This window comes from Cervus canadensis, chromosome 21 (assembly GCF_019320065.1).
Source record: "Cervus canadensis isolate Bull #8, Minnesota chromosome 21, ASM1932006v1, whole genome shotgun sequence".
Taxonomy (NCBI): domain Eukaryota; kingdom Metazoa; phylum Chordata; class Mammalia; order Artiodactyla; family Cervidae; genus Cervus; species Cervus canadensis.
Genome location: NC_057406.1, coordinates 20,416,451 through 20,443,583, shown reverse-complemented (window position 1 = coordinate 20,443,583; position 27,133 = coordinate 20,416,451). Strand labels below are relative to the sequence as shown.

Sequence of the window (27,133 nt, the reverse complement as noted above, 5' to 3'; positions counted from 1 at the left end):
GGGTGTGGATTTATTCTTCTCCCTCCAAGTTTAGTATTATTCTATGCACATTAACAGCTCGCTGTTTGTTGTCCTGTGTGTGCTTCCTCTCTCAGTCGTGTCCGACTCTGCGACCAGGCTCCTCTGTCCGTGGGGATTCTCCAGGCAAGAATATTGGAGTGGGTTATCATGCCCTCCTCCAGGAGATCTTCCCAACCCAGGGAAAGAACCCAGGTCTCCCGCACTGCAAGCGGATTCTTTACCGTCTGAGCCTCCAGGGAAGCCCTTACATTGCTGTAAACTGACGTTTACATGAATTCACCGAGGGCTGGACTTCAATATCCTCACCTGAGGCTCATACACAAGTCATCCATAACTTTTCTTTCAGGAGGAAGTAGCCAAATAGCCTGAAGACGGTATTATTCCAGTTCTTCATTGCTGTATCAGAAACAGTTTATGGTGCTTCAGAAATGTTGAACGGTTTCACTAGAAAGGACTTAAAAGCGTACATCTGGGGAGAGAGAAGCGCCGCGTCTCCTGGATGCCCCAACGTGCCCCTCCTGGAAGACGTGGCGAGGCAGGGGAGCCCGGCGGCCCCTGCTCCAACCAAGCGGGGCGGCAGCGCGCGCTGCGCGGAAAACTCTGGAGCAGCCAGCCAAGCCCCGGCGCACCCTTGCTTTCCTTCCCTGCGCCCCATCCCGGCCCGAGCGGCGAGGGGGTGGGAAAAAGGGCAGCGGGCGCCTTTAAATGCTAATGAAGTCGATGCCCCAACTCCGGAGCCAACCCTCCCCACCCTTTCCCCTCCCCGGGCCCGCGCGCCGCCTAGAAGAACTCGTGCGGGGCCATTTTTGGGGCAGTAAGACCGAGCGCGGAGCCCCGGAGCGAGCGCGCAGCCCGAGAGCGCGAGCCGCCTCCGCCGCGAGACCCCCCCACCCAGCCCGGCCTCCGGGAGAGCGAGCCCCCGGCCGCCGCGCCCTCCAGCCGCGCCAACCGCCGACCAACCGCCACCGAGGTGCCCGAGGGACAGCGGAGGAGGCGGCATGAGCGAGGCGGGCGAGGCCACCAGCACCACCAGCACCGCCGCCGCCGCTCCCAGCAGCAGCGCCCCCATCACCACCGCCGCCGCCCTCGCGCAGGCTCCGGCGGAGGCGGCCCCCCAGGACCCTGCGCCTAAGAGCCCGGCGGGCGGCGCCGCGCCCCCGGCCCCTGCCCGGGCCGCCCTGGTCGCGGGCAACCCCGGTGGGGACGCGGCCCCGGGCACCGCGGCCCCTGCCTCTTCGGCCGCCGTGGGCAGCGAGGACGCGGAGAAGAAAGTTCTCGGTGAGTCAGGCGGGGAGGATGGGGGGGCCGCTCCGGGCTGGGGCCGGGGCCGCCGAGCACGTGTGGGCAACTCCAGCCGCCTGTCTGGGCGGGACGGAGCGGGGCGGGATCGAGGACGGCACGGGGTCCCCGCGGATATGGGGGTCCCCCCGGACGTGGGGTTCCCCCACCTCTGGGGCCTGCGGCCGCCCATCCCGCTGGCGCTGCCGGACCAGGGCGCGGCGCTGCCGGCCGCCCAAGCGCCCCTGGGCTCGCAAGTTGGGGGTCTTAACTGGGGGGTCCCCTAGGAGGGCGCTGTCGCGCAGTCCCGTGGCGAAGCATCCCTGCGTGCGGAGGGGAAAGAAGCGGCAGTCGGGAGAGAAGATCCAGGTTGGGATGGAAGTGGATGTAGGAATGGGACAGGCACCCACGTGGCACGGGAACTTTGGAGTCCTCGCTTAGGATCTGGGCGAGGAGAGCATTTCCTTGGAGGGAGGAGGAAGGCGCCCGGAGTAGACAGGGCAGGGGTGGGGGAGTTGGTGGTGGTGGAAAGGCTTCTTGCTCGGAAGGCTCAGGTGTCCGTCCCAGACGCCCTTCTCACGGGGGCGCGGGAACTAGGCCAGGCTTCTGTCGGCCACATGCTGGCCGAGGGGTGTTGCAATCCCTCTCCGGGAAAACTTGGGTCTCGGTCCCGCGTCCTCCTCCCTCGCCCTGCCCGCTGCTGCAAGAAACACTTGGTGTTTACCAATCACTCTCGTCTTCCCGGATTGTGGGAAAGCGCTTGGTGCAGCAGCTGAAAAAACTTGGTCGGAAGTGAGGGGATGACGTTAGTTCGCAGCCTCGGGTATCTTGGGGACTTGTAACTTAGGAAGGGGAATCGGAAGAGGAGACGTTCAGGTCCCGGGGGCAGAACGTTACAAAGGATGTCTGTAGTCATTGTTGGTTTTGTCACGTATCCCGGCGTCCTCTCATTCAGTAACGTTAACGCCCTGTGTGAGGCCTAAGCAGTGGGTGGGGAATAAGGTCTCTAAAGGGTGTGTGGTGTGTGTATCTCATTCCCGCGCCGCCCCCCCCCTCCGCCTTTTTTTTAAAACCAGGGAAGGTTAAGAAATGGTGTAAGATGCTTCTGAGAAATTTTCAGTATTTTGCATGGGGCATGCTTGGTCTCTGTGAGCCTTGCCTGCCCAATTTTCTAGGAAGAAAATTTTATAGGCAGAAACTTGGAGGAATCATATGAAGAAAGTTTAATACGATCACATTTTCCCTGCCTTGAGAGGCCTGTGTTCATTTTTTTTTTTTAAGGGTTAGATTTTACTCAGTTACTGTCAAACGAGTTGCTAAATGTAACATGTGCAGGTTAAGAAATAAAATAGCCTTCATTTCTCTGGGCTAAAAGTTGCTCCAGTCTAGTCCAGATTGTATTGTGATATTGTTTTCAACAAGTGTTTTCTTGGAACACTTCCCATGCCAAATGTCAACAGAGACAACCTTGGTTTATCCGAAGCAGTGTTAGGATATGTTCTTAATTTGATTTATTTTCATATAAAGGAAATTTCTCAGTTTTTCACTGGATCCCTGTATCTTTCTTGAATCTAAACTGAACTTTAAACTGCAGTAGATATCTTTAAAGATGAAGGAAATAGATAAATTAATTTACTCAGCCACCAACTGCTCTGACAGTCCCAGCACATCCCCGGTGGTGAGGTTGTAGGTCTTGGGTCTTTTCACCGTCACTCCCAAATCTCAACAGCAAGGACAGCCTTCTGCCTGACATTTCAACACTGTCTCTGTCCAGTATGTTCTGCCATCTCCTGTCCTTAGCCAAGCGGACACATGGTACTTACAATGTGCCAGGTGCAGTGCTGACTGAAATGGAATTCTGGTTTGGGATTCTTGCATTCTAGTTCTTAGAAATGGTTCTAAACTTCGGTGTATAGACACAGGCCAGGGGAAGCAGTTGCCGTGGCTGAAGGAAAACTTCCCTCTTAATGAACCTCATGGAAGCTTGTTGGTCTTCCTCCTTTCCCCATCCAGCTCTGTGTATGTGAAGTGAGTTTATGGGCTTAAACCAAGAAGAGAGGATGACTGTGTTTGGCCTTGTGAGGTCACTGGAAATATTTGTGAAATTAGGAAAGTTTTAAAAACTAAAGTGGGAATAAAAATAACCTTCCACCTGGATTGAAGTTATCCTTGAAAATCACTTTCATCTTTCTCTTTATTAGTGTTGCTTTTCTAATCACGATTATGCCTTTGACGGTGCCAGTAGATGTTAATTATATGAAAATGAATCAGAAAGAGTTCCTACCTTTATATTTTGCTTATGTTTTTCTAGATCATTAATTTTGGGGCAAATGAGACAAACAGCATATCATTTGAAATAATGTGAGATTTAAAAGTACATGATTGATCAAAACCAGTCTTCTGTGTACATTTAGATCTAAAATATATATTTTTTTCCCTCCTTGCCCTGTTGCTCTAATTAAAATGCCCTAAAACCGAAGGTATTAATAGTTTAGTCTTTATTGGAGAGAGATCTTCTTTAGTTGGCATAAAAACTGGAGATTGCTCAGTGGATGGTGGGCCGAATGACTTTGAAGGCAGAAAGAGTTTTTCATTTGTGTTTTCTTTTTACAAAGAGAGTTAAACTATTTCCCCAAGCATATTCATGTAGCAAAACTCAGAACTAACCCTGCCCATAGCAAAGTAAGCCCTAATTACTGTTTTCCTCTTGAATTTAAAAGCTGAATCTTTATTATTTTTCCTTGGAAATTAAAAATGTTGTATCTTGTGGTTAATTGTTATTTTCTCCCCTAAGCTTTTTTCTTTATTAAAGATACTCTATTGCCACATTTCCTGTCTCACTGAATTTTGATAATTGCTTTATGCTTCCTGAATTTAGACCTGGGCATTTCATAGAGGTACTGGATTTGGTATTCACAGTTGATTCAGAGGAGTAATCTAAAATCATAAATGCCTAAAATAAACATAAATCTGTGAAGTACAGGTTCCATGACCATACTATTGGTTTAGATTTCTTCTCTTCAGTTCTGTTAAGACCTTACATTGTACAGAAATGGTCCTGTTACATGGGCAAGTAGAGTCAGCAATCACATTGGGAGGGTTATAAGAAAATGCTGATAAGAATTTGGTTTATAGGAAAAACCAAAATCAGTTTGGTTTGATTCCCACCAAATGGAGAGAGCAGGATAAACAATGAAACAGAATCCCAAATTCATCACAGGTTTGAAAAGGCCTGTTGCATCATGTCTCAGGGTGGTAAGAACAGAACTGGCCTGAGCCCGCCTCACTTCTATTATTACTCTGGACTCCTCTGATGGGCCCCCGTCTGGCATCAAGACAAGTTTCTTCAGGTCGCTGTAGATTAGCTATTAACAAGGAGCTACTCTTTCACTATGTGGAGTTTGCCGACTGTTTCAAAGTGTGAAAGTGATGTGTCAGGTCGTCGGGGCTCACCTTGCTAATGTGTCTATAGTCACTTTCATCGAGAGCTGCGTTCAGCACTTAGAACATTTTTCTGCTGTAAAACTTTAAAGAGTATGTTTTCATTTTTTTTCCCTTCAGCAGTGTTTCTCAATTTTAATCACTGCAGAATCATATAGACTTATGACAACACCTTATCTCAGGGCTTCACTGAAATATTTCCCAAGGAAGAAAGGTTTAGTCTTCTGAAGTTCCCTGTGACAACTTCACTTCCTCCATTTTCTTCTCTCGGTAAACTCTGGAGTTAAGCTTTTAATGGTTTCCTCAGGTATATTTAGGCTTTAAATAATGCTATCAAGACCTTAGTGGTATGAGCTTTATCTCTTTGTAGGTCAGATACTAATTTATCTGCTTAATCCTATTTTAGCCACCAAAGTCCTTGGCACTGTCAAATGGTTCAACGTCAGAAATGGATATGGATTTATAAATCGGTATGTGTGTGTGTATCTCTGCATGTTTTATTTAAATATGTCCTTGTCCTGTGGCACCTGCTGTTGGTGTCTTTTCCCATACTTTATTAATGATTTGTGTAAGTTTTCAGATTTTCGAGCCGTGTAAATACTCTCATTTCTAAGCTACTGATCATTAAACATTAATTGGAATGCATTTCTAAAACACGGATAACTAACTTATTTTATATAATCTGGTCATTAAAAGAAAAAACAGTGGCGGTGGGGACAACAGAGACAGGGGAAGGGCCTTAAGATAATTGAGTGGGTATCCACAATTTCACAGATGGAGCAGTGGAATCCTAGACTGGTTAAGCAACTTTCCTCAGGTCACACAACTAGTGAGTAATTGAGCTGGATCTGTAACCCAGGTCTGGTCCAAGTCCTGTGGAGAAACCACAGTGTTTTCTTTAAACCATGGTAACTTCTAACCATATAGGAATGAGAAGACAGCTGCCAGTGGTGAGTGTTCTGATGTTTTTATATGATGCCATCATTTTCTCTAGCCCTCCTAGCTAGGACCCCGCCTCCTTAAAAAAAGAAAAAAATTCCTCTAAATTCTTCCTTGTATGTTTTGGTGGGCAGTGGGGGTGGGGTGGGGGTTTAGGGTAGGGTGGTGGCAGAGAGGGGGTTGTTTTAGGTTTCAGTGTAAGGAGAGCCTAGTTCACAGCTGTGCCCTGTCCTTTTAACTCTCTTGCTTTGCTTTTTGCTGGGAGGGAAACCTCGGGCTCTGGTTACGCATCATGTGATTTAGAGAGAGGCGAGAGGAAGCGGGTGTTTCGGCAGGTTGACTGTGTGTGCATGAAGCCAGGCACCACCGTCGTGGAGGAGTGAGGTAGGTCCCTTTGGGGTTTAGAAGTTTTTAAGGAAGATTGACTTGAGGCATCTGAGTTTAGAGGACAGACAGACATCTATGTTGTGTTTTGAAGTCCTAGGCTCTAAACTGTTGTTTTAAGTTTTCCCACTTAACCTAGTCCCTTTAACTGTGAGCTTTTTGTCTTCCAACAGAAATGACACCAAAGAAGATGTCTTTGTACATCAGGTAAGAGGGACGATAACTGTGACCTTTGCTCTCTGAGGAGAGGGGCGTCTGTAATGTGCTATTATTATCCCTTTCCCAAAGTGAAGCCCTGCACGTTGCTATTCTGCTCGAAACTCCTTCTGGGGTTTTATTTTGGCAAGAGGGCCCAGTTGCACATTTTAAGATTAGCACTTAAGCTCTTCTCTTCCATCACATTAACTGTTTTCAGACGGTTTTTATTTTTTGAGCTTAATGAAATAATAATCAGACCACGTGCTAATTTTTAAAGCCTTCGAGTCTTTAGCTAAAGCACTTCTATTTCCATGTTAGCAGCCTGTGCGCCCGACTGTGTTTCCTCCTTGTGTTTGGCTGGGCCCCACCTTACCTTCGCCCAGGTGGGTGCTGGTTAAAACCCCCTTCATCAGAGCAGCTTGAACTTGGGTAAATAGCACAGCAAAGCAGATGGCTGGAATGGGTGTATCCAAGACATGGGGGCTTTCCAGGAGGCTCAGGGGTAAAGAATCCACCTGCCAATGCAGGAGACTCGGGTTCAATCCCTGGGTGGGGAAGACCCCTTGGAGAAGGAAATGGCAACCCACTTCAGTATTCTTTCTTGCCTGGGAAATCCTATGAGCAGAGGAGCCTGGTGGGCTACGGTCCGTGGGGTACAGAAGAGTTGGACGTGACTTAGCAACTGAACACAAGCAAGATCCAAGATATAAGGAGACTCCAACTCCCAGGCCAGTCCCCTCCTCTGTCCTGCTTAGCACATGTCCAGATCAAATAGGCCTGTAGTCCCCTGTATTCAAAGGAGATGTAGAAAAAGTGTAAAATATGGAAAACATGGACTTCTGTGTACAGGAAGCTCAGTCTTTTTCTACATTATTGACCTAGGATGTTATTCTGTATCCTGGACTTGCTTGGCAAAAGAGGTTAAAAGCATTACGTGCATTTAGTTTTCTTTTTGTATGGTTAGTTTTCAGTGAATTGTCTCACATATGTGTGGTTCTCAGTGAATAACAACGAAGAAGTACAGAGACAGGTCCGAAAACCAGCACGGTCACCTCCAGGGCTCTGTCGAGCATCTGGTTTTCTGTGTTTTAATGTTATTTAGGATCCTCTGCACCATGGGGTAGAGTTCGGTGACTGGAGAGAGTGCTATCTCAGGAGAAGCTCTCCCCTTGTGGTTTCTATCAGTTACATTCCAGTTGTGCCTGGGTAACTGGAGTGGATTACTTTGTTCAGACACAGTGACTTTTAAAGTCAGAACAGACCAAAAGGGAGTGTTGCTTATAACACCTAGAGGGTAATAGAGTTTTTTGGGGTAAGCACTCTGCCTTCTGGTGACTGCTGGCATAAAGGGACCTCAGGAGGGTCTGTGCCAGCGGCCAGCCTCACTGGCCTGTGAGTGTGTGACCTGATTCCAGCCCCCCGTGAGGCTGGGCGGTGAGTCACCTCGGTGTGCTGAGGCTTGCCCAGTTTAACAGGAAAAAGGGAACGAGCCGGTAGGGAGGGGCTGTTTTTGGACTGGCTGAACAGTTCAGGCGGCCTGCGCGTATATCCTGTCCTGAACTGCCTTTTTCCTCTGTGGGTGAGGTCTCGGCCTACTGGCTCATTCTTTTTTTTTTCCCTCCCTCCTACTCAGGGTAAGGGAAGGGCTAGATTACACATGCCTAATCGCTTTATAAAATAAGGCTGACCTAGTTCCACAGAAACCCGGAGCCCCTTTAACTGTTTAGAGATACCAGCCGACGAAATGGGAATTCATTGCAGGAATTATTTTCTTCCCTCCATTGATTGAAAAAGAGAAGCCTGTTCATAAGCAGGTATTTAGGTACCCATGTTCACTGCAGAATAACGTCATTAGCCTTTCAGTGTTATTTATCAGGGAGCGCATAGGGATGAGCTGACATGTGAATGATGTGATGAGAAAAATTTGAATAAATATCACACAGTTATAGTATAGGGTATACACTACCCCACCCACCTGCCTCCTTCCCCCAGGCTGTATTTTTATAAACTCAGATAAATCACTTATCAGCCTCCAGTTGGTTTCCTCATCTGTAAAATGGGAGAGGAGAAGGTTATCAGCAGTGTTTTGTTCTTGAGGTATTTTCATATATTGTCAGAAATATTTATCCTCCCTTGGATTTTTAAAATTTCTTTGGAGGTTAGCAGTTTCTCTTGTCCACTGAAGTCTCTATCCCCATATTTCTGTGTTTATGTGCATCTGTAAAATTTTATGGAGGTATCCCCCATCCCACAGCCCCCACAATGATAGAAAATAGAGTCTGATCCAAGACACTTCATAGTGTGAGGAAACGCATCTATCCAGTATCTATCCAGCACCTATCCAGTATCACGGTTAGTTCATCAGTATAACTGCACTTTCTATTTGACCCACCGACCAAGATGAATTTTGAAGGATAACATGAAATCAAGAAAGTAATGTGGAACATAGTTGTATAGTGTTTTTTTTGTTTTGCTGTTGTTGTTTTGAAGATGCAGGTTAGTTGGGAGAACAGATCAGGGTTTCCCTGGTGGCTTAGTGGTAAAGAACCCTCCTGCTCATGCAGGAGACAGAGGTTCCATCCCTGGGTCAGGAAGATGCCTAGAGGAAGAAATTGCTACCCACTCCAGTATTTTTTCCTGGGAAACACCATGGACAGAGGAGTGTTGTGCGTTGCAGTTCATGAGATCACAAAGAGTCTGACATGACTTAGCGACTAAACAACAACAACGTTAGATCAACAATTTCTTCAGTAGAGCCAATAATCTTGAAAGGGATGAACTCTGTGGCCAGCTTTGACTTATGCTTCATTCAGAATTTTTTTTAATCTTGACAGACTGCCATCAAGAAAAATAACCCACGGAAATACCTGCGCAGTGTAGGAGATGGAGAAACCGTAGAGTTTGATGTGGTTGAAGGAGAGAAGGTGAGAGGAGATTGTGGTTGGGTATCCAGGGTGCTGGCATTATTTTCTCGCTTAATAAATGGTCTCTCAGTCCTTTATGAGTTAACAGTACTTTGGATTTTTACTATGACAGAAAGAAGTGACTCTTTAAGTAAAAGTATTTCTGATTATTGACTGTCATAGGCATTGTTTGACGCAGTATTAATGGATATTTTAATTTCCATTTTAATAAATGATGAACCCTATTTAATCATGGAAGGAAAAGCTAATTTCTGAAGATTTAAAATGACAAATCTTATTTTAATCTTATTTTAAATCTTATTTTAAAATGACAAATCTAATACCAAATGTATTTTCAAGTGAAATTTAAAATTAAAACAGGGCTTTCCTGGTGGCTTGGTGCTAAAGAATCCACCTGCCAGTGCAGCAGACATGGGTTCGATCCCCGATCTGGGAAGATCCCACGTGCTGCAGAGAAACTGAACCTGTGCACCACGGCTGTTGAGCCTGTGCTCTAGAGCCCTGGAGCCGAAACTGCTGAAGCCCGCACACCCTCTGGAGCTCATGCCCTATAGCAAGAGAAGCCACGGCAACGAGAAGCCCGTGCACAACTAGAGCTTAGCTGCTGCTTGCTGCAACTAGAGAAAGCTCATGTGCAGTGATGAGGACCCAAGGCAGCCAAAAATAAATACATAAGTAAAATTTTAAAAATTAAGATAGTTTTATAGTATTAAAAATTGATAAAAGCTGTTTTGGGGTGAAAGATACCTTTTTTTTTTTTTTTAAGAATAAAATCAAATATAATCATTATGTTTTCTCTTTGGCTTGGGTTTTGAAAAGCCAGAGGCATCTTGACAGACCGTATAACCGTTGTCTTCAGATGAAGAATAACCCAGGAAACTAAAAGGATCATTTTGATGTGCATCGACAGGTTTTTTATGCTGTGATATGTTTAATTCTAATATTAGTAATGTCTTTTATGCTCTATTTTTTAATTATAAGCTGACTAGTTCACTCCCAGATGATTGTTCTGATATACACACCATTCATTCCATAGTCCCTATTCTTAGCAGCTCTCAAACTGTTTCCTGTTTTAAAAGAGAAACACTTTATTCCATCTCATATAAAAATTTAAGTGATCTTTACCAATGTGATCCCAGGGTATCTTGCAGATCTTTCAGAGTTCCAAGTTATCTACCAGCAAATGCTGACCTGTAACGACCCCTAATGTCCCCATCCAACTATTAAAATTTTGTTTAGCCAGGTTAATTTTACTTCTGTGTATTTTCAGTATGTGAGGTTATACAAATGGACTTAGAGTGGAGTTTCACCCTTTTGAATCTCCTATGCCCGGACTTTTTATATTTTTGAAGCATTACTTTATCTGCTTGTCCATAGAGAATCTGAAGGCTCTGTCTGTTTCAACAATAAGAAGAAGATTTAAAGAGGGACTACTTTCGTGGACACTGTGTATGAAAGCAGGAGCTGAGTCGAGGGCCCCTCATTCCTGCCCCTGCCACACTGGGAAGAATTTCCCTCTCACTAGCTCAGTGCTGGTTAGACCACATGAGCCCATGAGTGGATTGTCTTGGTACCGCACAGAGTAACAGGTTTCAGTATTTTCCAGGAAGAGAACATTATCTCAGTTATTTCCAGTGAAGAATATTCTTCCTGGTCTAGCATTCCTTTGCTCCAGTTGCTTTATATTTACCAGTTTTATATTTCTTAAAGATAAATATATATACTTATTGCTCTTGAATCAAGAGAGTAAAGCTTGTGGAAGCAAGCAAGCTGTATGTACATCTATTATTTTTTAAACTTTTTATTTTACATTGCAGCATAGTTGATAAACAGTGTTGCGTCAGTGTCAGGTGTCATGCTGTATACATTTAAATCAGGACATCAAGCATCTTGCTCACCTTATTAAAACCAGGGTGTGTTTTTGACGTCACTGGAGGAACTTCTAGTACCTCCTGCCAGTCTTAAATCCTCTGGCTGTCTAAGGCTGTGCTTTTGGTCGTTTGGCTTCTTTCTGACTCCAAGGCCATCTTTGCTTTCTTCCTTTCTCAGGGTGCAGAAGCAGCCAATGTAACCGGCCCGGATGGCGTTCCAGTGGAAGGGAGCCGATATGCTGCTGACCGGCGTCGCTACAGACGCGGCTACTACGGCAGGCGCCGTGGACCGCCCCGCAGTGTACGTTGTCTCTTTCATCATCAGTGACCCAAGAAATGTGCACATCTAAAATTAAGTGTGTATACTTGGAGCACATAAATGCTGTATCTTCTGGAAACACAGTGATTTTTTTGGATGGGAAATTTTTCGTGTTCAGAATTTATCCACACTGGTCTTATGGGACATTTTTGCCATTCAGCAGTTTTATCAGTTTGTTTGCATTTGGCTGCAAGTAATAGCCATTTAATTATCTTGTAACAAGAAGGCTTAATTATGGTGGGCCGTGCCAAAGTTGTCAAAATGGTTTTCTCTTCTTTTGGCTCCTTTATTGGCCAGAACCGAACTGGGTGGGGTAGGGGGAAGGGGCCAGGGACTTCTGTAATTGGCTTACATCTGTTGTTCATCCCTTGGCGCTGACCCTGTTCCTTTCTAAGAAAGTCAGCCTTTCCTTGGCAAGGAAGAATGAGGAACAGCTCTGGAGTAAGTGATGGGCAGTGCTGGCCACTGAAATATTAAGTGATTTGCCTCAATTATGTAGCTGTTATATTTAGCATAGCATTTCCCATTATTTCAAAGTTAAGCAATAATTAACTGTCTGGATTTTTAGTCCTGTATATTGGTACCAATCTAAGTGAAAGGGTTTACAGCCAAGTCTGGCTGGAGCTTTCTTAGGAGGCTCAGTTTAAAATATTCTCGAGGCATCCAACTTGTGGTCATGAGGAACCTCTTAGATATGAGTCATTTTTTGATGTTTCTAGAATTAGTACCTGGGATTGATTGGTACTCTGGAATAAAACTCAACATGCTTTGTGAACACAGGATTGTGGCTATGTGCATCATCCAGGGAAAACTTTTGAAAAAAATCTCACCAGAATGAAGTATTTGCAGATTGAGAGTGGTTTATATCTCTACACTTGGACATAATAGTATTTTTCTGCTTACCTAAATGCTTCCTCTCTTCATTGTGTCATCTTAAACATGCAGCCAAATTGTTTTTTTTATCAGATTCCATATGGTATCTTGTTTTTCTTCCTGTATTTCTCTTACCCATGTTTTGCTTATCCTGTTTGATTTTAATAACAAACTGTGTCAGAGACAGTAGGAATAGGCCTACCATAGCATTTACTACATCATGTTAACTCTTTCAGGTTCACCAGATTCATGGAACACTAGTTGTAATTGTCTTGATTTCTAGGTTAACTCAGAAGTACAAGTGGTAAAAAGCCTTTAGTGAAAAAATTTCCTTCAAAGACGATTCTCCTCAGCTCGAAATTCTGAAGTCATGTATGTGATGTTTAGAAACAAAATTATCAAAATTCTGAAAATAAACATAAATGAAGGTTTTCTGTTGTGATGTCTTGTAGGTCCTGACAGCTTTCTGAGTGTGTTTGGCAATGGTGGTGCCATTGTTCTTATTTTGTAAAACTAATCTTAATGAAAGATTTGGCTATAGAAAACTCAGACACAGAGAAACCTAAAGAGAAAAACAATGTACAGTTTATTCAGTCACACTATTTGGGGGAACATTTTCTATGCTAATATGCCTTTAAATCATTGGGGATTATATCTGATACAGATTTTATGAAATATAGAGTTACTTGGATTTTCTGAAATTAGACTAGTTGAGGCTATACTTGAAGCTTTTCCTCTTTGAGAATTTCATTGCTCATGTGGGCTTGGTTTTCTGGAGGGTTCTAAATCTTAAATACTCTCACCCCCAACATCAGTCATTTAATTTTCTTCATTCTAAATTTGTTCATTTTTTAAAAACTATAGGTACTTCCCTTAAGACTACCTTTGGCATTGCAATCCCCCTTTAAAGTAAGATTTGAAATAAAAAATTCTTTAAGGGATGTTTAGTTATTTACTTATATTTTTTGATATAAAATGTTAGTATGTGAAATGGTAGTTTAAATATAGGAAAAAGATAAAATGATTCAATAGCTCCTTGTGTTAAGAAGGTTTATTATATTCAGAAACTATTTATTACTTGCTATTATGTATTAAAGTGCAATTAAAACTTTAGTTCTAAACAAATAAAGAGAGGTATGCCATAAGTCATTGGTTCTCAAACCTTCTGGTTTTTGGACCCATTTATATGCTTAATTATGGGATCCCATGTATGTTTATATCTATTAATATTTATTGTATTGGAAAGTAAAGCAGAATTTAAAAGATTTAATTTATTTTAAAATAAGCTATTACTTGTAAATACAAATAACTTTTTTAAAAAAAAAAATGAAAGCTATTTTTTAATTGAGTGAAAAGAGTGGTGTTGCTTCAGGTTTTTGCCAATCACTGATGTTGGTTTAATAAAAGACAGCTGGATTCTCACAGCTCCTTCTGCCTTGGGGCTACGAGGGACCACGTGTCACTGTAGCTTATGGGAGATCCAACCCCCCTTCTGCCCCCAACTCAGGAGAGAATGAGATGGGAAAAGACAGCATCCTGCCAGCCTTATGAGAATAGTTTGACCTTGATGACCCCCTAAGAAGGATCTCAGAGACCCCCCATCCACACTATGAGAACCCAGCCACTCCAGGAAGCAAACTACTTAGGATCAACCACAGAATATACAAAATATATTTTTCTTGACTTTGCCCCAGTGGATGGCCAGTGTTGGGGAGACATATTTGGTGGAGCCAAATATTCTAAACTGTGTAAATGTTTTTTGGGTGGTTAGTCAACTGATACTGACCAATTCTAACTAGATGCAAACTAAATTCTTTAGCAATTAATTGCACTTGCTTTTCCGCTTCTTGGTATTTTATCTGCACAGATCTGCTTTAATCTTAATGTAGCTTATCTCAGGTCATCGCCTGATGATCAGGGGTAAATGCATTTTTGTGAATATACTAGAAGGGATCATTCCTTTTGGGGGGGGGGGGTTTCTTTCGTTGATATACTCAGCTTAAATGGTATTCTTTGCTTCTTTCCCTGCCGACACCTCCTCTGAACCTCTGTTTCTTTGCTTCGCTAGTACGCTGGGGAGGAGGAGGAGGAAGGGAGCGGCAGCAGTGAAGGACTGGAGGCCCCCGCCGCTGCCGGGCAGTTCTCTGGGGCCCGGAGTCAGCCGCGCCGCCCCCAGTACCGCCCCCAGTACCGGCGGCGCTTCCCGCCTTACCACGTGGGACAGACCTTTGACCGCCGCTCCCGGGTCTTCCCCCATCCCAGCAGAATGCAGGTAAACCAGCACCTGGGACTTCTCTCCGGCAGTCCTCACCCCTCCGTCCTTCCTCTGCCTCCTCTTCCTCCTCCTCTTCCAATACCAGCGGCCGGAAATCAAACCTTGCTTTTGGCTTCCCGATGCTGATGCTACTTAACCCAAACAGACCTGTCTGCTTTCTGAGAACGTTCCTTCTAGTCTCATTTCTAAAAGCACGACCACATGAACCTTGAGCCTTGCCTATACCCAGGGACCCTGGTGGACAAAGTACAGTCTCAAGTTTATGGAAAAAAAAATGGAAGACATAAAGTAGGGACAAGTGAGGGTGTCTAAGAGCTGAACTCTGAAGTCAGTCAGGCCTGGGGTTTGAGTCTTATCTCTGCTGCTTACTGTGAGCTTGTGAGATTAATTTGTCCATCCATTAAATGGGGATAGTTGCCTCCAACTTGGGGCTGTGATGATAAAATCCAAGATAAAGACTGTAGTGTGTGACAACTCAGGATGGAGGGTGTCTATAAAGTCCTTAATTTAGATGAGATAATATTGATGATTAAGGAAACCTCATAGGAAAGTGGAGATGATTGTCCCTTTTTTTCTGTTTTTACTGCAAAATACTGATACAACTATTGTGAACTTGACCTGTAGTTAATAAGCCTTTCACCAACTTTGCAGTTCCCAGGAAACTTGGAAATCTTGGGAGAGGACCTCATTTTTGGTACCACTAGCTTACACCTTCTTCCTCTTAGTGTCCTTGGTTTTTGTTTGTCCACTGAGTGTTTTTACTGAACATTGTGTTCAGTCTGTTCTTTGCTGCCCTTTTCCTATCCTATCATGCATGACTGTGTTCTTCCTACATTGCTTCTTGTTTTTTTTTTCCCCTTCTACTCTTTAACAGCTGTCCCTGACAAATGTGCTAAAAATAGCAAGTAGCCTTACTTATATGGAGACATTGGGTACATGAGGCATAGTAGGTTTCTTTAGGGCAGCACCCTGGGCCTCTAGGAAATGAGGACAGGAAGAGTCAGGGAGACAACGACACACATTTATTTTTAGGGAGTCAGTAGTGCCTTCCTAAAATAATCCTTTTTCATGTTTAGCATATATATATGTAGCATTTTTTTGAGAATATGGTTTTTGAGAATATTGGTTCTTTCAACCAATATTTCAACCAATATTGGTTGAAAGAAAAGTATATTTCACCTTAGGAATAGGAGGTTCAGAGCAAAGGGATGCTTGTGTACTATGCAGAAAAGCAGGTTGAAAACTAATTTTGAAAATGTGTGCATATTCAGGTAACTGCATTTTAGTTGTCTTAACCTGGGTTGAAATTCTTATTTATTTAGTAGCTAAAATAAGAGCCTCAGCCGCTTTTCCTGAGCACCCTTCTAATACATACTATGTTGATTGACAGAAGTCAGCTTAAGTCAACCAACAGCACCAAATGAAGGTTTCTAAAACTTTCCAGGTTGTCTGTGTTCAGTTCAGTTCAGTCGCTCAGTTGTGTCCGACTCTTTGCGACCCCATGAACCGCAGCACGCCAGGCCTCCCTGTCCATCACCAACTCCCGGAGTTCACCCAAACTTATGTCCATTGAGTCAGTGATGTAATGGCTTAAAAATATGGAGAGATCTCTGAAGTGGTAAAGATTGTGGAGATCAAATAGAAAAATCTTTGCCCACACTTGTACAAAACTGTGAAATGTATTGGACACAACAGAAAGAAAATGATAATTTGCCAGCCAGTAGTATTTCCCTTGTGTACCGAGGATGTCGTTATAGAGTGATATAGCCGTGTCCAAATGACTTCCCTTTTTCAAAGATAATAATTCTCGATATTTGGCAAATAAGTCACGGCAGTTACTGAGCTGATATCAACTGTTTGTCATCTTCGAGAAGAGAATTATATGACAGAGGAAAAGGAGCAGCATTGTTTGGCCTCCACCAAGAGGCAGATGTTTGAAATCAGTTCTTAGTTTTCCCTACAGCTTTATGGAATTGGCAGTGGCATCCATATTTTTGTTGTTGTTGTTACAAGTGAAGGGATTTGAGTAGTTTAAGAAATTAGCAACTTTTACCTAAGGTCACATGGATGGTAGACTTTGGTTTAAACTCGATCTGTCTAGTCTCCTGTTCTGTCATTCTAGTATATGTTCATCCTTTATATGTGTTCCTTTCTATGTGTGTGTGTGTGTATGTGTGTGAATCGAAGTTCTGAAGAAGAAGCAGCTTTGCTTGTTCAGAGAACTAAGGGAGGCTCATGTGGTTGGGATGTTACGGGTGAATAGAGGGGTAAGTAGACTAAGGTAGCATCAGGGCAGATTAGGCATGCGTACTGTAGACCATAATAAGAATTGTTGACCTACCCTCAGTGTGATGAAAAACTAGTTAAGGGATCTAAACAGGGGAGGAAACGTATTTGAGAAATCACCAGTTTAAGGAGGCTGGACCACAGGAGGCAGCAGCAGAATTAGGGAGACCAGCTCCCTCATTTGCCCTATGGAGGGGCAGTCAGGGCAGGAATTAAGAGTGCTAGTGGTGGAGGTGTGAGGAGTGGTCACATTTAGGAAGTGACAGCATCTGATGATGGAGTGAACGTGTGGTGTTAGAAGTAAGCAAAGGAAGACCAGGTTTGGGCAGAGAGACAGAAGGCATTTGGAGATCTTTTGGACACATTAAATATCACCTCCAAGGGGAGAGAAGTCAACTTGGCAGAAAAATAAAAGAGGCAAGAGGCAGAGAGTGGCTTGAGTTAAGAGGGTGTGATTTTAGATGAGGTGGGAGACAGTGTCTTTGAGGATGTTTCAAAAGTGACCTAAAAGAGGCAAGGGAACAAGGCGTCCACACAGTGGAAAAGGCATGAAGGGTGGAGGGAATGGCCAGGACAATGCAAAGGCTGAAGGGAGCCGGGAGGGTAGAGGAGACTGTGGCTGCACGTGTGGAGACATCAAAACGTAGGTAAAGGCCTGGGCCAGGGAGAGAGGGACTGGTAAAACGAGTGTAGGTAGAGAACTGAGCCAACGGCTGAGTTTCGGGGTTCAGCAGCAGCGAAGGATTAGGGAGACAAGGAGTCCGGTAGAGGACAATGGGAAGGAGCAGATGGGGAGAGAATGTCCTGGAAGGAAGTGCTGTGTTAAGTGCTATTGAGGAAGGGAGGGAGGGAGACTGACTAGGTTAGTAGGTTTGGTAACTTGGAGGTTAGTGGTATGTGAGGACCAGAGTCTCTGAATTCAAGAAAGAGCTAAGAGGCGGTGTTATAGTCCCCTTTGAGGAGGTTCTGTGCTGGCAGAGGGGGTCTTCCACCTCTCTATGTATGGATGTTGTAGAGGAGCTCGGAGAAATGGGGCCATGGCTGGTGGAGGATGTAGGGTCAGGGCAAGGTTTTTGTTTGATTTGATTATGTTTTTACATTGAATTCTCTCCTGGCCTTCCTCCCTTCACCAACAACCTAAAGTCATTTGGTGGGCAGATCAAATATGCCATACATCTACAGACATCACACACATGTAACTTACGGTGTATGTATGTGCGGTATGTATTTGTGTCTGTGTATTATTTCTGCCTACTGAAATGGCCTGAAATCAGTCACACGTTAATAGCACTGAGCGTGCCTGGCCCCCAATTTTTCATTTATGAATACCATTCTCCAATAAAAAATAGAAGCCCTTTTGGAGAACCGGCCAATTTCAGAGCCAGACCAGAGAAAGTACAATATGAGCCTAGAACATCTTGTTGTGCCAGAAAACAAGGAAGTGCTCAAAGAATGCTGGAGTCACATCCAGAGGACCCAAGCCAGCTGGACAGGGCTCCCATTGGCCAGTAATGATAGTAACAGATTACAGCTCATTGAATAAAGTAGAAAACCAGGAGTTTTCTATATAAGATATAAACAAATATAAAAGTCTACAGATATAAACAAATATATTTAATTTGATGAAAAATGAAACATTTACAGGCTTTTGAAAGGAGGCTGGACCACAGGAGGCAGCAGCAGAAAATCCTCATACATTGCAAAGGGGAAAAGCGTAAACTTCCCCCAGGGTTCTTCTCAGTGAACACTGTCAATAACAATAGGAATTAAGTAGGAATTGACACCATATGCTGGCCAGCAGGATGCGGTGAGAAGAATCCAGAGCACTGTTGTGGCTTCCTTCCAAGGATGTGTAAGTTTAATCATGTGGAGACCCTAAACAACCCCAACTGAGGAGTATTTTGCAAAATAACTGACTTGTAACATTTGAAAGTATCAAGATCATGAAAGCAAAGTAAAGACTGCAGAACTGTTCCAGTTAAAGAGACAACTAAATTTAAGGTCATGGTTCTAAGTGAGCCTTTTTATTGTAAATGACATTACTGGGACAAGAAATCAAATGGAGTCTGAGGTTTTGAGTCTATACTCTCAACCACCCTGTTACTTTGTGATAATTTAAAGAACACAGTTGGAAAAGATGGATGTTATTTCAGCATGTTTATATGCCTGGATGGAGCTGATGGAGGAGAGGAGGATTGAGAGTTCAAGTGTCCTCACAGGCCAGAGAGAAGGGTTGACTTTGTCTGTGGGCATGGGCCACTTAGTCAGTTGAGTGAGAGAAGAAAAAGCAAATGTAGGTATGGGGTGGTAGATTTGATGGTGAAAGAATAGAGAGATTCTTCTCTGACTGATTCTCTTTTCTTAGTGAAGTACGGAGAAGGAAGGGATATTACCTTTGAGTGGGAAAAAGCAGATTGAGATGTGTCTGTATTATGAAGAAAATCAGAGATTTTGAATGGGTTGGTTTGTTTGTTAGTTTTGTGTTCTTTCTTCCCCTGGAAGTTCTGTAATAAATTAATTCCCCCAGCTTCAAATAAATTTCTAAAGGAAGTATTTTTTTATTATATATTGTTATACTTCAATAAATATGCAAACAGGTTAAAGGAAAAAATTGTAAAAAGAAGGAATCAGAGGTGAAGGTGTGGTTAAGAGACATGGGGTGACCTTTGAATGTAGAAACCATTACTGTATCAAAGGGGTACCCCATTTGTAGAATGAGTGGGTTTGAGTTTGAAATTCTCAGACCCACTGAAGATTCTCATTGCTCTAATATAGTATATCATTCCATTTCCTTTGGCAATAAAGGTTTTCTTTCAGGAGACGAATGGAACATCTTAACATGTTTAATATTTTCACTTTCATGCATTGGAGAAGGAAATGGCAACCCACTCCAGTGTTCTTGCCTGGAGAATCCCAGGGACGGCGGAGCCTGGTGGGCTGCCGTCTATGTTGTCGCACAGAGTCGGACACGACTGAAGCGACTTAGCAGCAGCAGCAGCGGCAATATTGTAAAATAAATTTAGGTGCACGGGGATCAGGAAAAGACTGTCTGTCTAGTGGGACTGAGTGTCTTTCTTTCCTATCATTCACACACATTTAATCAGAACACAGTTCACTGATAGAAGTGAGTCCCCAGCTTTGTAATGAAGCCTTTCTTTTTTTCCTTTAAAATTTTTTCTGAATGCAACTGTGTGCTGTCTCTCTCATATCCTGCATTCTGACACTCACTTCAGCTCTCCTTGCCTCCCTCCAGGCCGGTGAGATTGGTGAGATGAAGGATGGGGTCCCAGAAGGAGCGCAACTTCAGGGACCAGTCCATCGGAACCCAACTTACCGCGCAAGGTACCGGAGGTAGGTGACGTTGCCTACTGACCACTGACCAACTGAAGAACTTGCCAGTGACAGTAGGGTGGTTGGGGTTGTTGCAGGTCTGTTTGTTTTGGATTTATTATGTAATGAGAAGATGCGACTGCTTTGACCATATGTCCAAGGTTTGGTGGGGCTCTGCAATATATGTGTTTTTAGATGGCTATGTGACATTTCCCCTGTTCCGTAACAACTAAAATTTCTAGTTATCCCTTTACCAAAGCATTCTTTCTGATTCATTTCTGATAACTTTCACATGATGTAAATTCACACTTAATTTTTATTTTATTATATTTAATGAGATGAGAGCAACAGAAATTAACTGACAAGTTATTCAGTGGTAGCGCTACACATGGAGGAAGAATTGGCTGCCAGCATGTATTTGTGATACAGTAAGTCCCCTACATGCCAATGAGTTCTGTTCCAAGAGCATGCCTATAAGTCCAGCATGCTTCGTTCATAAGTCATAAAAAGTTAGCCTAGGTACCCACGTAACACAATCAGCTAGACAGTACTGTACTATAATAGGTTTATAATACTTTTCATGCAAATAACGTGTACATAAAACACTATTTATTTACAGGGCAGCAATGGAGAAACAGACATAGAGAATAGTCTTTTGGACGTGGGAAGAGAGGAGGAGAGGGTGAGATGTATGGAAAGAGTAACATGGAAACTTACATTACCATATGTAAGATAGACAGCCAACAGGAATTTGCTGTGTGGCTCGGGAAACTCAAACAGGGGCTCTGTAGCAACCTAGAGGGGTGGGGTGGGGAGGGAGATGGGAGGGAGGTTCAAAAGGGAGGGGGATATATGTATACCTATGGCTGATTCATGTTGAGGTTTGATAGAAAACAAGAAAATTCTGTAAAGCAATTATCCTTCAATAAAAAAAATAAAAAAACATTTTTAATCTTATAGTACAGTACCTTAAAAGTACAGTAGTCCAGTCAGTACAACAGTTGGCGCACAGGGGCTAGCAAGAAGTGACCAGGCAAGAAGAGTTACTGACTGGAGAAGGGCGAGGAGGTGGGAGATGGTGGAGCTGAAGGACCGTCAGCAATAGGAGAGGGAGGGCAAGCACATTCGCATCTTTGAAAGTTTGCAACTCATAGGGGACTTGCCCTACTGAATGTTCTGATAATGACGTGGTCTAATGCAGGGGTTGAATCAACTAACTTCAGATCCAGTTGTCTGTGTTTAAATTCCCACCCTGTGACCAGCAGCTCACTGGGTGAGCTGTATCTCCTTCTCATAAGTTTCAGGACTCCTCTTAGACGGAGTCACCAGGTTTATAAAATGGACAATAAGGAATATTCCACAGTTGTCAGTAAGGTTAGATGTACTCTCAGGCATTTAAGATAATCAGAATGTTGCCTGATATATAGTAAGCCCTCGATAAATTGATTATTACTACTGCCAAGGATGTTAAGAGTAGTGAAAGGAGTGTTGTTTTATTTCTGCTTTGTCCCTTGTGAAAATCAAATTGGCTAGACTCTCCAAGGTTCATTGTAAGCTTTTTATATTGTAAGCCCTTTGCCCTCTCCTTGAAGAGCTTCATTCGCAAATGACATCCACACCCCCTTGAAGTTTGGCAAAATGGGAATATTGACAGGAGGGTGAGGATATTACTCGAGCTCTCCTGATTGGCAGCATTCTACATTCTTTTTTCTCACAAGATTCCTTGTAATTTTAGATGCTGTCATTCTAATGATTCACTACTAAGGACTTTGGAAATAAAAGAAGCTTCATAAAAATGTCTTAAGGAAAACAGGAAAAAGATCCTGCGGATCCCAATTTTGTCAATCTCTAGCTGTGTGTGACCTTGGGAAGGTTATATTCGACCTTTGTGACCTATAAAAGCAGCAATCCTATGTGGTTCAACCAAATACTCACCTTTAAGCCTCCTGGTTTTCTCACTCTAAATCTTAAACTCACAGAATGAGCCTTGACGTTAAATGAGATAATTAAATGAAAGCATAGAGCACAGGCCTCGGCACACAGTGACCAATGTTCGTTTTCTTGCTGTGTCGAATCCCCTTGGTCTCCCCGTCTTCATGGCAGGCTGTCCACAGAGGGCAGATACCAGGCGCTTTTCTTAATTTTTACACCCACAGTGCCTGGTAGGACCAGAGTGTATGTTCTGGAGATGTTTGTTCACTGCAAATAGTGTTCAGGTGAAGGAGGAAAATGATTGAAAAATAGTTTTGTTTTTTTTTTAATCTCATCCTTTTGTTCCATTTGCCACATTAGCCTTGCATAATAGGAGTCAGTCTCGATCCCTTGACTTTTTAAACCTTTAAAGACAAAACCTGCTGTTCTTGAAGGCCCTTTCCAATTGCACATGTTCTCTTTTCTCTGCTCCAGGGGCCCTCCTCGCCCCCGACCTGCCCCAGCTGTTGGAGAGGCTGAAGATAAGGAGAATCAACAAGCGGCCAATGGTCCAAACCAGCCACCTGCTCGCCGTGGATACCAGCGCCCCTATAACTATCGGCGTCGCCCCCGTCCCCCTAACGCTCCTTCACAGGATGGCAAAGAGGTGAGGCCAGCTAGTCAGAGGAGATGCTGCCAGACCACCCTGGACCATGTCAGCCTTTACTATTCTCTTCTAAGAGTGGTTTCATAGTCTGAAAACTGAGGCCAAAAATATGTGTCATATATGTATCTTTATGTATAATAACATTTTCATAAAGGTATTATATACACAGAGAGGGTGAGAGAGAGAAAGAATGCCTTGCCCATATCGCAAACCAAATATTTGTATTCAACCAGTTAACACTCCAGTCAGAACGGTTAGAGCTCTCCAAACAAAGGACGGCGTTTATGGAGAGGAACCTGCCTCTCAGCATGTGTTGAAAGTGACTGTATATTTTTTATGACTCTCAGCTGTGGAGAGTGATGGGGTTTAGTTGCCGTTTGGAAGCCATTCTTCGGTGGTTCTAATTTTTGACTCCAACTTTAAGAGTAGTTAAGAGTTTGCACAGTGATTTACCTCCGCGGGCAGGAAGATCCCTACTTGTGAGAACTTTCAGTCTTGAACTCTCCGCTGCCGTGGAAGTCGGTTCATTTCTGGTTTGTGGTTTTACTGTGTGTTTCAGACCAAGGCAGGTGAAGCACCATCTGAGAACCCTGCTCCGGCTCCCGAGCAGAGCAGTGCAGAGTAACAGCCGGCTCCCCAGGCACCTTCACCATCCGCAGGTAGGCGGCTCACGCGGAACTGATGTTCTCTTTAAATAGCGCCGACTTCTCAGCGGTGGCACAGATCAGTCTAAACTAATCCTGCAGTTCGTCTGGGCCAGCCTCTTCTCTCCATCAGGATTCTGAGAAAGAGCTGTTTCGGTGGTGAAGTATCTCTGAAGCTGATCTTTGCTTGGTTTCGGAGACATAAACGTGCAGACAGAGTTTATGAGTGTCAAAGTCATTTTTCTAGATAGACAGTTGTCCGCTATTAACACCACTTATTTTTTGAAAGTTTTACTTTTGTGACACCTAGTGGCCAGTTTGAGAATTTTAAAGTGCCTGCGTGCTTGTTCTGTGGCTTCAGCCTCTTTGGACGACCCTGTGGACTGTAGCCCATCCGGCTCCTCTGTCCATGCAATTTCCCAGGCAAGAAACTGGACTGGGTTGCCATTTTGTTCTCCAGGGGATTTTCCCAGCCCCGGGATCAAACCTGCATCTCCTGCTTGACAGGTATATTCTTTACTACTGAGCCACCAGGGAAGCCCAATGTGCCTGACAAGGCTTCATTTTAATAACAGAGGACTGTGATCTGTGGAACAAACAGGAATATTTTTTCTTTCCTACTTCCCTTTGACGCCGGCATTATTTATGTGCAGTGCTTGAGAGCCCTTGGGTTTCCACACCCGGTGCAGGATCTACTCCTCATTTGCTTGAATGCTCTTGAGCAGTTAGATTATCCTCTGCCACAGTTCTATCTGCTGCGGGTAAAATAGGGATATTGACTGGTCTGGGTATTGCAAAGGCAGACGTAGTGATATTACACATACGAAGTACCGAAGCAGGGTGTGGCAAAGAATAACCTCTCCATCAAGTTAGCTTGTTTTTCTTCATTATTGCTTCCTGCTTTTTTTCTGTCTTCTTGCTAAAAATCTTGGAAATTGTATTTGTATAGGTAGAAATATACTGGAAAGACTGACTCAGCGAGTCTTAAAAGAATATATAAGCCATAGTTGGTTTCAATCTGGGTTTTTCATCTAATAAGTCCTGAGAATTTGATTTTTTTAGTATTTCTTGGTTGTTGCCCTTTTCATGAAATAGATAAGGAAGTAGCTTTTAGTTAAAAGGGTTTTAAACTTATAATAGTAGTGTTATTTTTTCAAAAAATTAATATTTCATAAAATTTTAAGATTTTAAATTTCTACATTTTAAATGCCATCTGCTTTTACATGCAGAGGTTTGGATTTAAATTAGCCTTTCACAAGGTAGACAAGTGCTATGCTGAAAATATTCTGTTTTATCTCTAGGTAGCATGGGCAATTTATCATGGAAATAAATTCCATATTCAAAGTTTCTTGTAGTAATTGACAGGATTATATGTTAATCATTTGGCCATAACCTTTTACTTGGTAACATTATTTCTAGGTATTGTTCCTAAGGAAATAATCCAAAATACGGGGGGAAAATTTCTATTATAATCTAGTATTGGAGGAGTGGTTAAATATTGAGATATATCCGTATTAGGAGATACTGTATAACCACTAAAATGGTTATGAAGAATTATCAGTGTTATAGTATCATTTATTTGAAAAGGCTTCATGATGATAATTTTCTTTTTTATAATTTTGCAGAATTTTTACCATTATGCACTGAGTGTTCTTATTTATAAAAATGTTTTATTAGAAAGTTTCCATTAAATTCATATTTCAGTTTACAAATCTCTAAAAGGTACACATGTACGATTTTGTTTTGAGCTTTTTGAAAGTTATTTTTTGAACTGCATAAAAAACAGGTAATTTGTGCCTTTTTATTCTTTAACCCTTGGTCATCTTGTCGCTCTTAAATAAAAGTCTGATGTGAATATTTTCCAGGTGACTTAATTAATGACCGTTCAAAAAATAAAGCAAAAAGCAGACCACGAACGACCTTATGAACACCAAAGAAACGTCCAAGCAATAAAGTGGAAGATTAATAACCAAGATGTGGACATTAAAATGTTTACTACACTTCTTTACAAAACAGACAACTACACAAGGAAAGTGTCAGCCATTTTTTCCAGCAGCTGAGATCCTGGGAATGCCTGCACATAACAAGAGAGCCACCTCCCTAGTTTCAGCAACCACTAGTTTATATTTTTTTCCTGGTTTTTACTGTTTTGGTAATATGAATTGAAAGAAGAATTATTAATACCGCATGGGGAGACCCCCCCCCAACCAAAGAAATCTGAAATATATAGTAAATGCTTTTTTTTTCCTTTTCTGTTCATTTTGGATGCTGGTGCTAAACTTCCAAGTGTCATGATTTAAAAAAGAAATTTTATTCCCTTCTTATTTATTTCTAGGATAAGGGGAGGGTAACATTTTGCTTTCTTATGTAACTCTCTTTGAAAATGTGCAGTACGAAGTTCCGCAAAAATAAAATTTTTACCCTTGAAGGATATATAACTGGAGTATGTTTTTCTATCTGAGCACATGTTTTTGTTTTTTTTTTCCTTTCTTCATTCACTGAATAGTAAGCTCAAAGCCAAGTGTACAGGTAAATTTGTGCTCTTTAGTAAATGTAGCGGCCTGAGCTGAGAGCAGACTAAGTGGGATTCTTTTTGGAATGAACAGATTCACGTGTGAGCTCGGCACTAGGCTTGTCTGGTGCTCTCAGCTCCTGAGTCGTCCTTGTTGAGGTGGTTGATGACATTTCAGTCAACAACTTCCTTTAAATTATTGAAGGGGTTAGTAGTGCTAACATCTTTGAACTTCTAACTGAAACGGCTTTCCACACCAACTGCTGTGTCCTAGTTGTCTGCCTGTGTCTTTCCGAAAAGAGGAAGGGGGCCTCTTTGCAGCCTTCCTACAAATTTCTTCCCCCAGGGAGTAGATGGCGCCCCCAAGTGGAGAAACACTGCGGCACTACAGTACGTGTCAATTCTATGTAGTCACTTCTCAGATCTGCTGTACCTATCAAATGATTTATTCCCTAAATCAAGTACCTCCTGAGTCTGGGTTTGAGTCAAGCACTGTTCTAGAGGCACAAACCCACAAAAGACCCCCTGAGTTTGTGTGTGAGTGAAGTCTTCTGTTACTGGGTACTGAAAGTTCCGAAAAACTGCAGTTATAAGCACTTTATCATTCTAACACCCTTACCTCTAAACACCGTCCATCAGGGTTATAGCTATTCTAGAAAAAAAAAAAGTAACAAGAAGTGCAAAGAATTGGAGAAAAAAGTCTAAACTTCAGTAGTGTGTATAACTACAACCCTAAAACACACTGGTTGGAGGTACAGAAGACAATACAAACTGGATGTGATATAAGGATGGGCCTACATTGTTTTACAGCACAAAATCAGGGAGTTGAATTTCTTTGCCAAGAGATACGTGGTGCCTGGGTGGAAGCACAGCTAGAAATTAATCAAAGGCTGTCATACCGCAATTAACAAACTATGATTGGTATTAACTTGAAGCTCCAGAGTTTTGCCTGTTTGAAACAGCACTGACTGGGAAAGTAGCCTACCCAACTCAAAATATTTGAGTGCCCGCTCTGTGCCGAGTGATACCAGATCTCTTCACATCACAAATGAACTGCATCCCCATCATTGAGGTTCCTGGGCTTATTGCATAGATGCGGTTTTCAAAAGTACTTTTCCCCTTAGGGGAGTGAAGAGATGTATTTGTAAAGACTAATATTTAGAGATTTTGAAGTAATAACATTCTCTGAATCTTAGAATTTCACACATTAAATCCCAGAGGAGTACTTGGTTGTGGTTGAAAAGAGGAAAACATCTCTTA

At 43.0% G+C, this 27,133-nt stretch overlaps 1 protein-coding gene across 2 annotated transcripts; it reads left to right on the top strand.

Annotated features, from left to right (window-relative positions):
- The first annotated feature begins 797 nt into the window (after window positions 1-797).
- Window positions 798-25,794, top strand: YBX3 (Y-box binding protein 3). Of its 2 annotated transcripts, XM_043440164.1 has the most exons (10): window positions 798-1,299; window positions 5,147-5,210; window positions 6,237-6,270; window positions 9,096-9,185; window positions 11,235-11,357; window positions 14,317-14,520; window positions 20,063-20,160; window positions 22,546-22,717; window positions 23,277-23,376; window positions 25,227-25,794. In XM_043440164.1, exons 1-9 carry the CDS (start codon window positions 1,020-1,022, stop codon window positions 23,340-23,342), a joined length of 1,131 nt encoding a protein of 376 aa, XP_043296099.1. In that variant the 5' UTR covers window positions 798-1,019; the 3' UTR covers window positions 23,343-23,376; window positions 25,227-25,794. The 2 variants fall into 2 exon arrangements, with proteins under 2 accessions (XP_043296099.1, XP_043296100.1); XM_043440165.1 differs by lacking the exon at window positions 14,317-14,520.
- The last annotated feature ends 1,339 nt before the right edge of the window (window positions 25,795-27,133 follow it).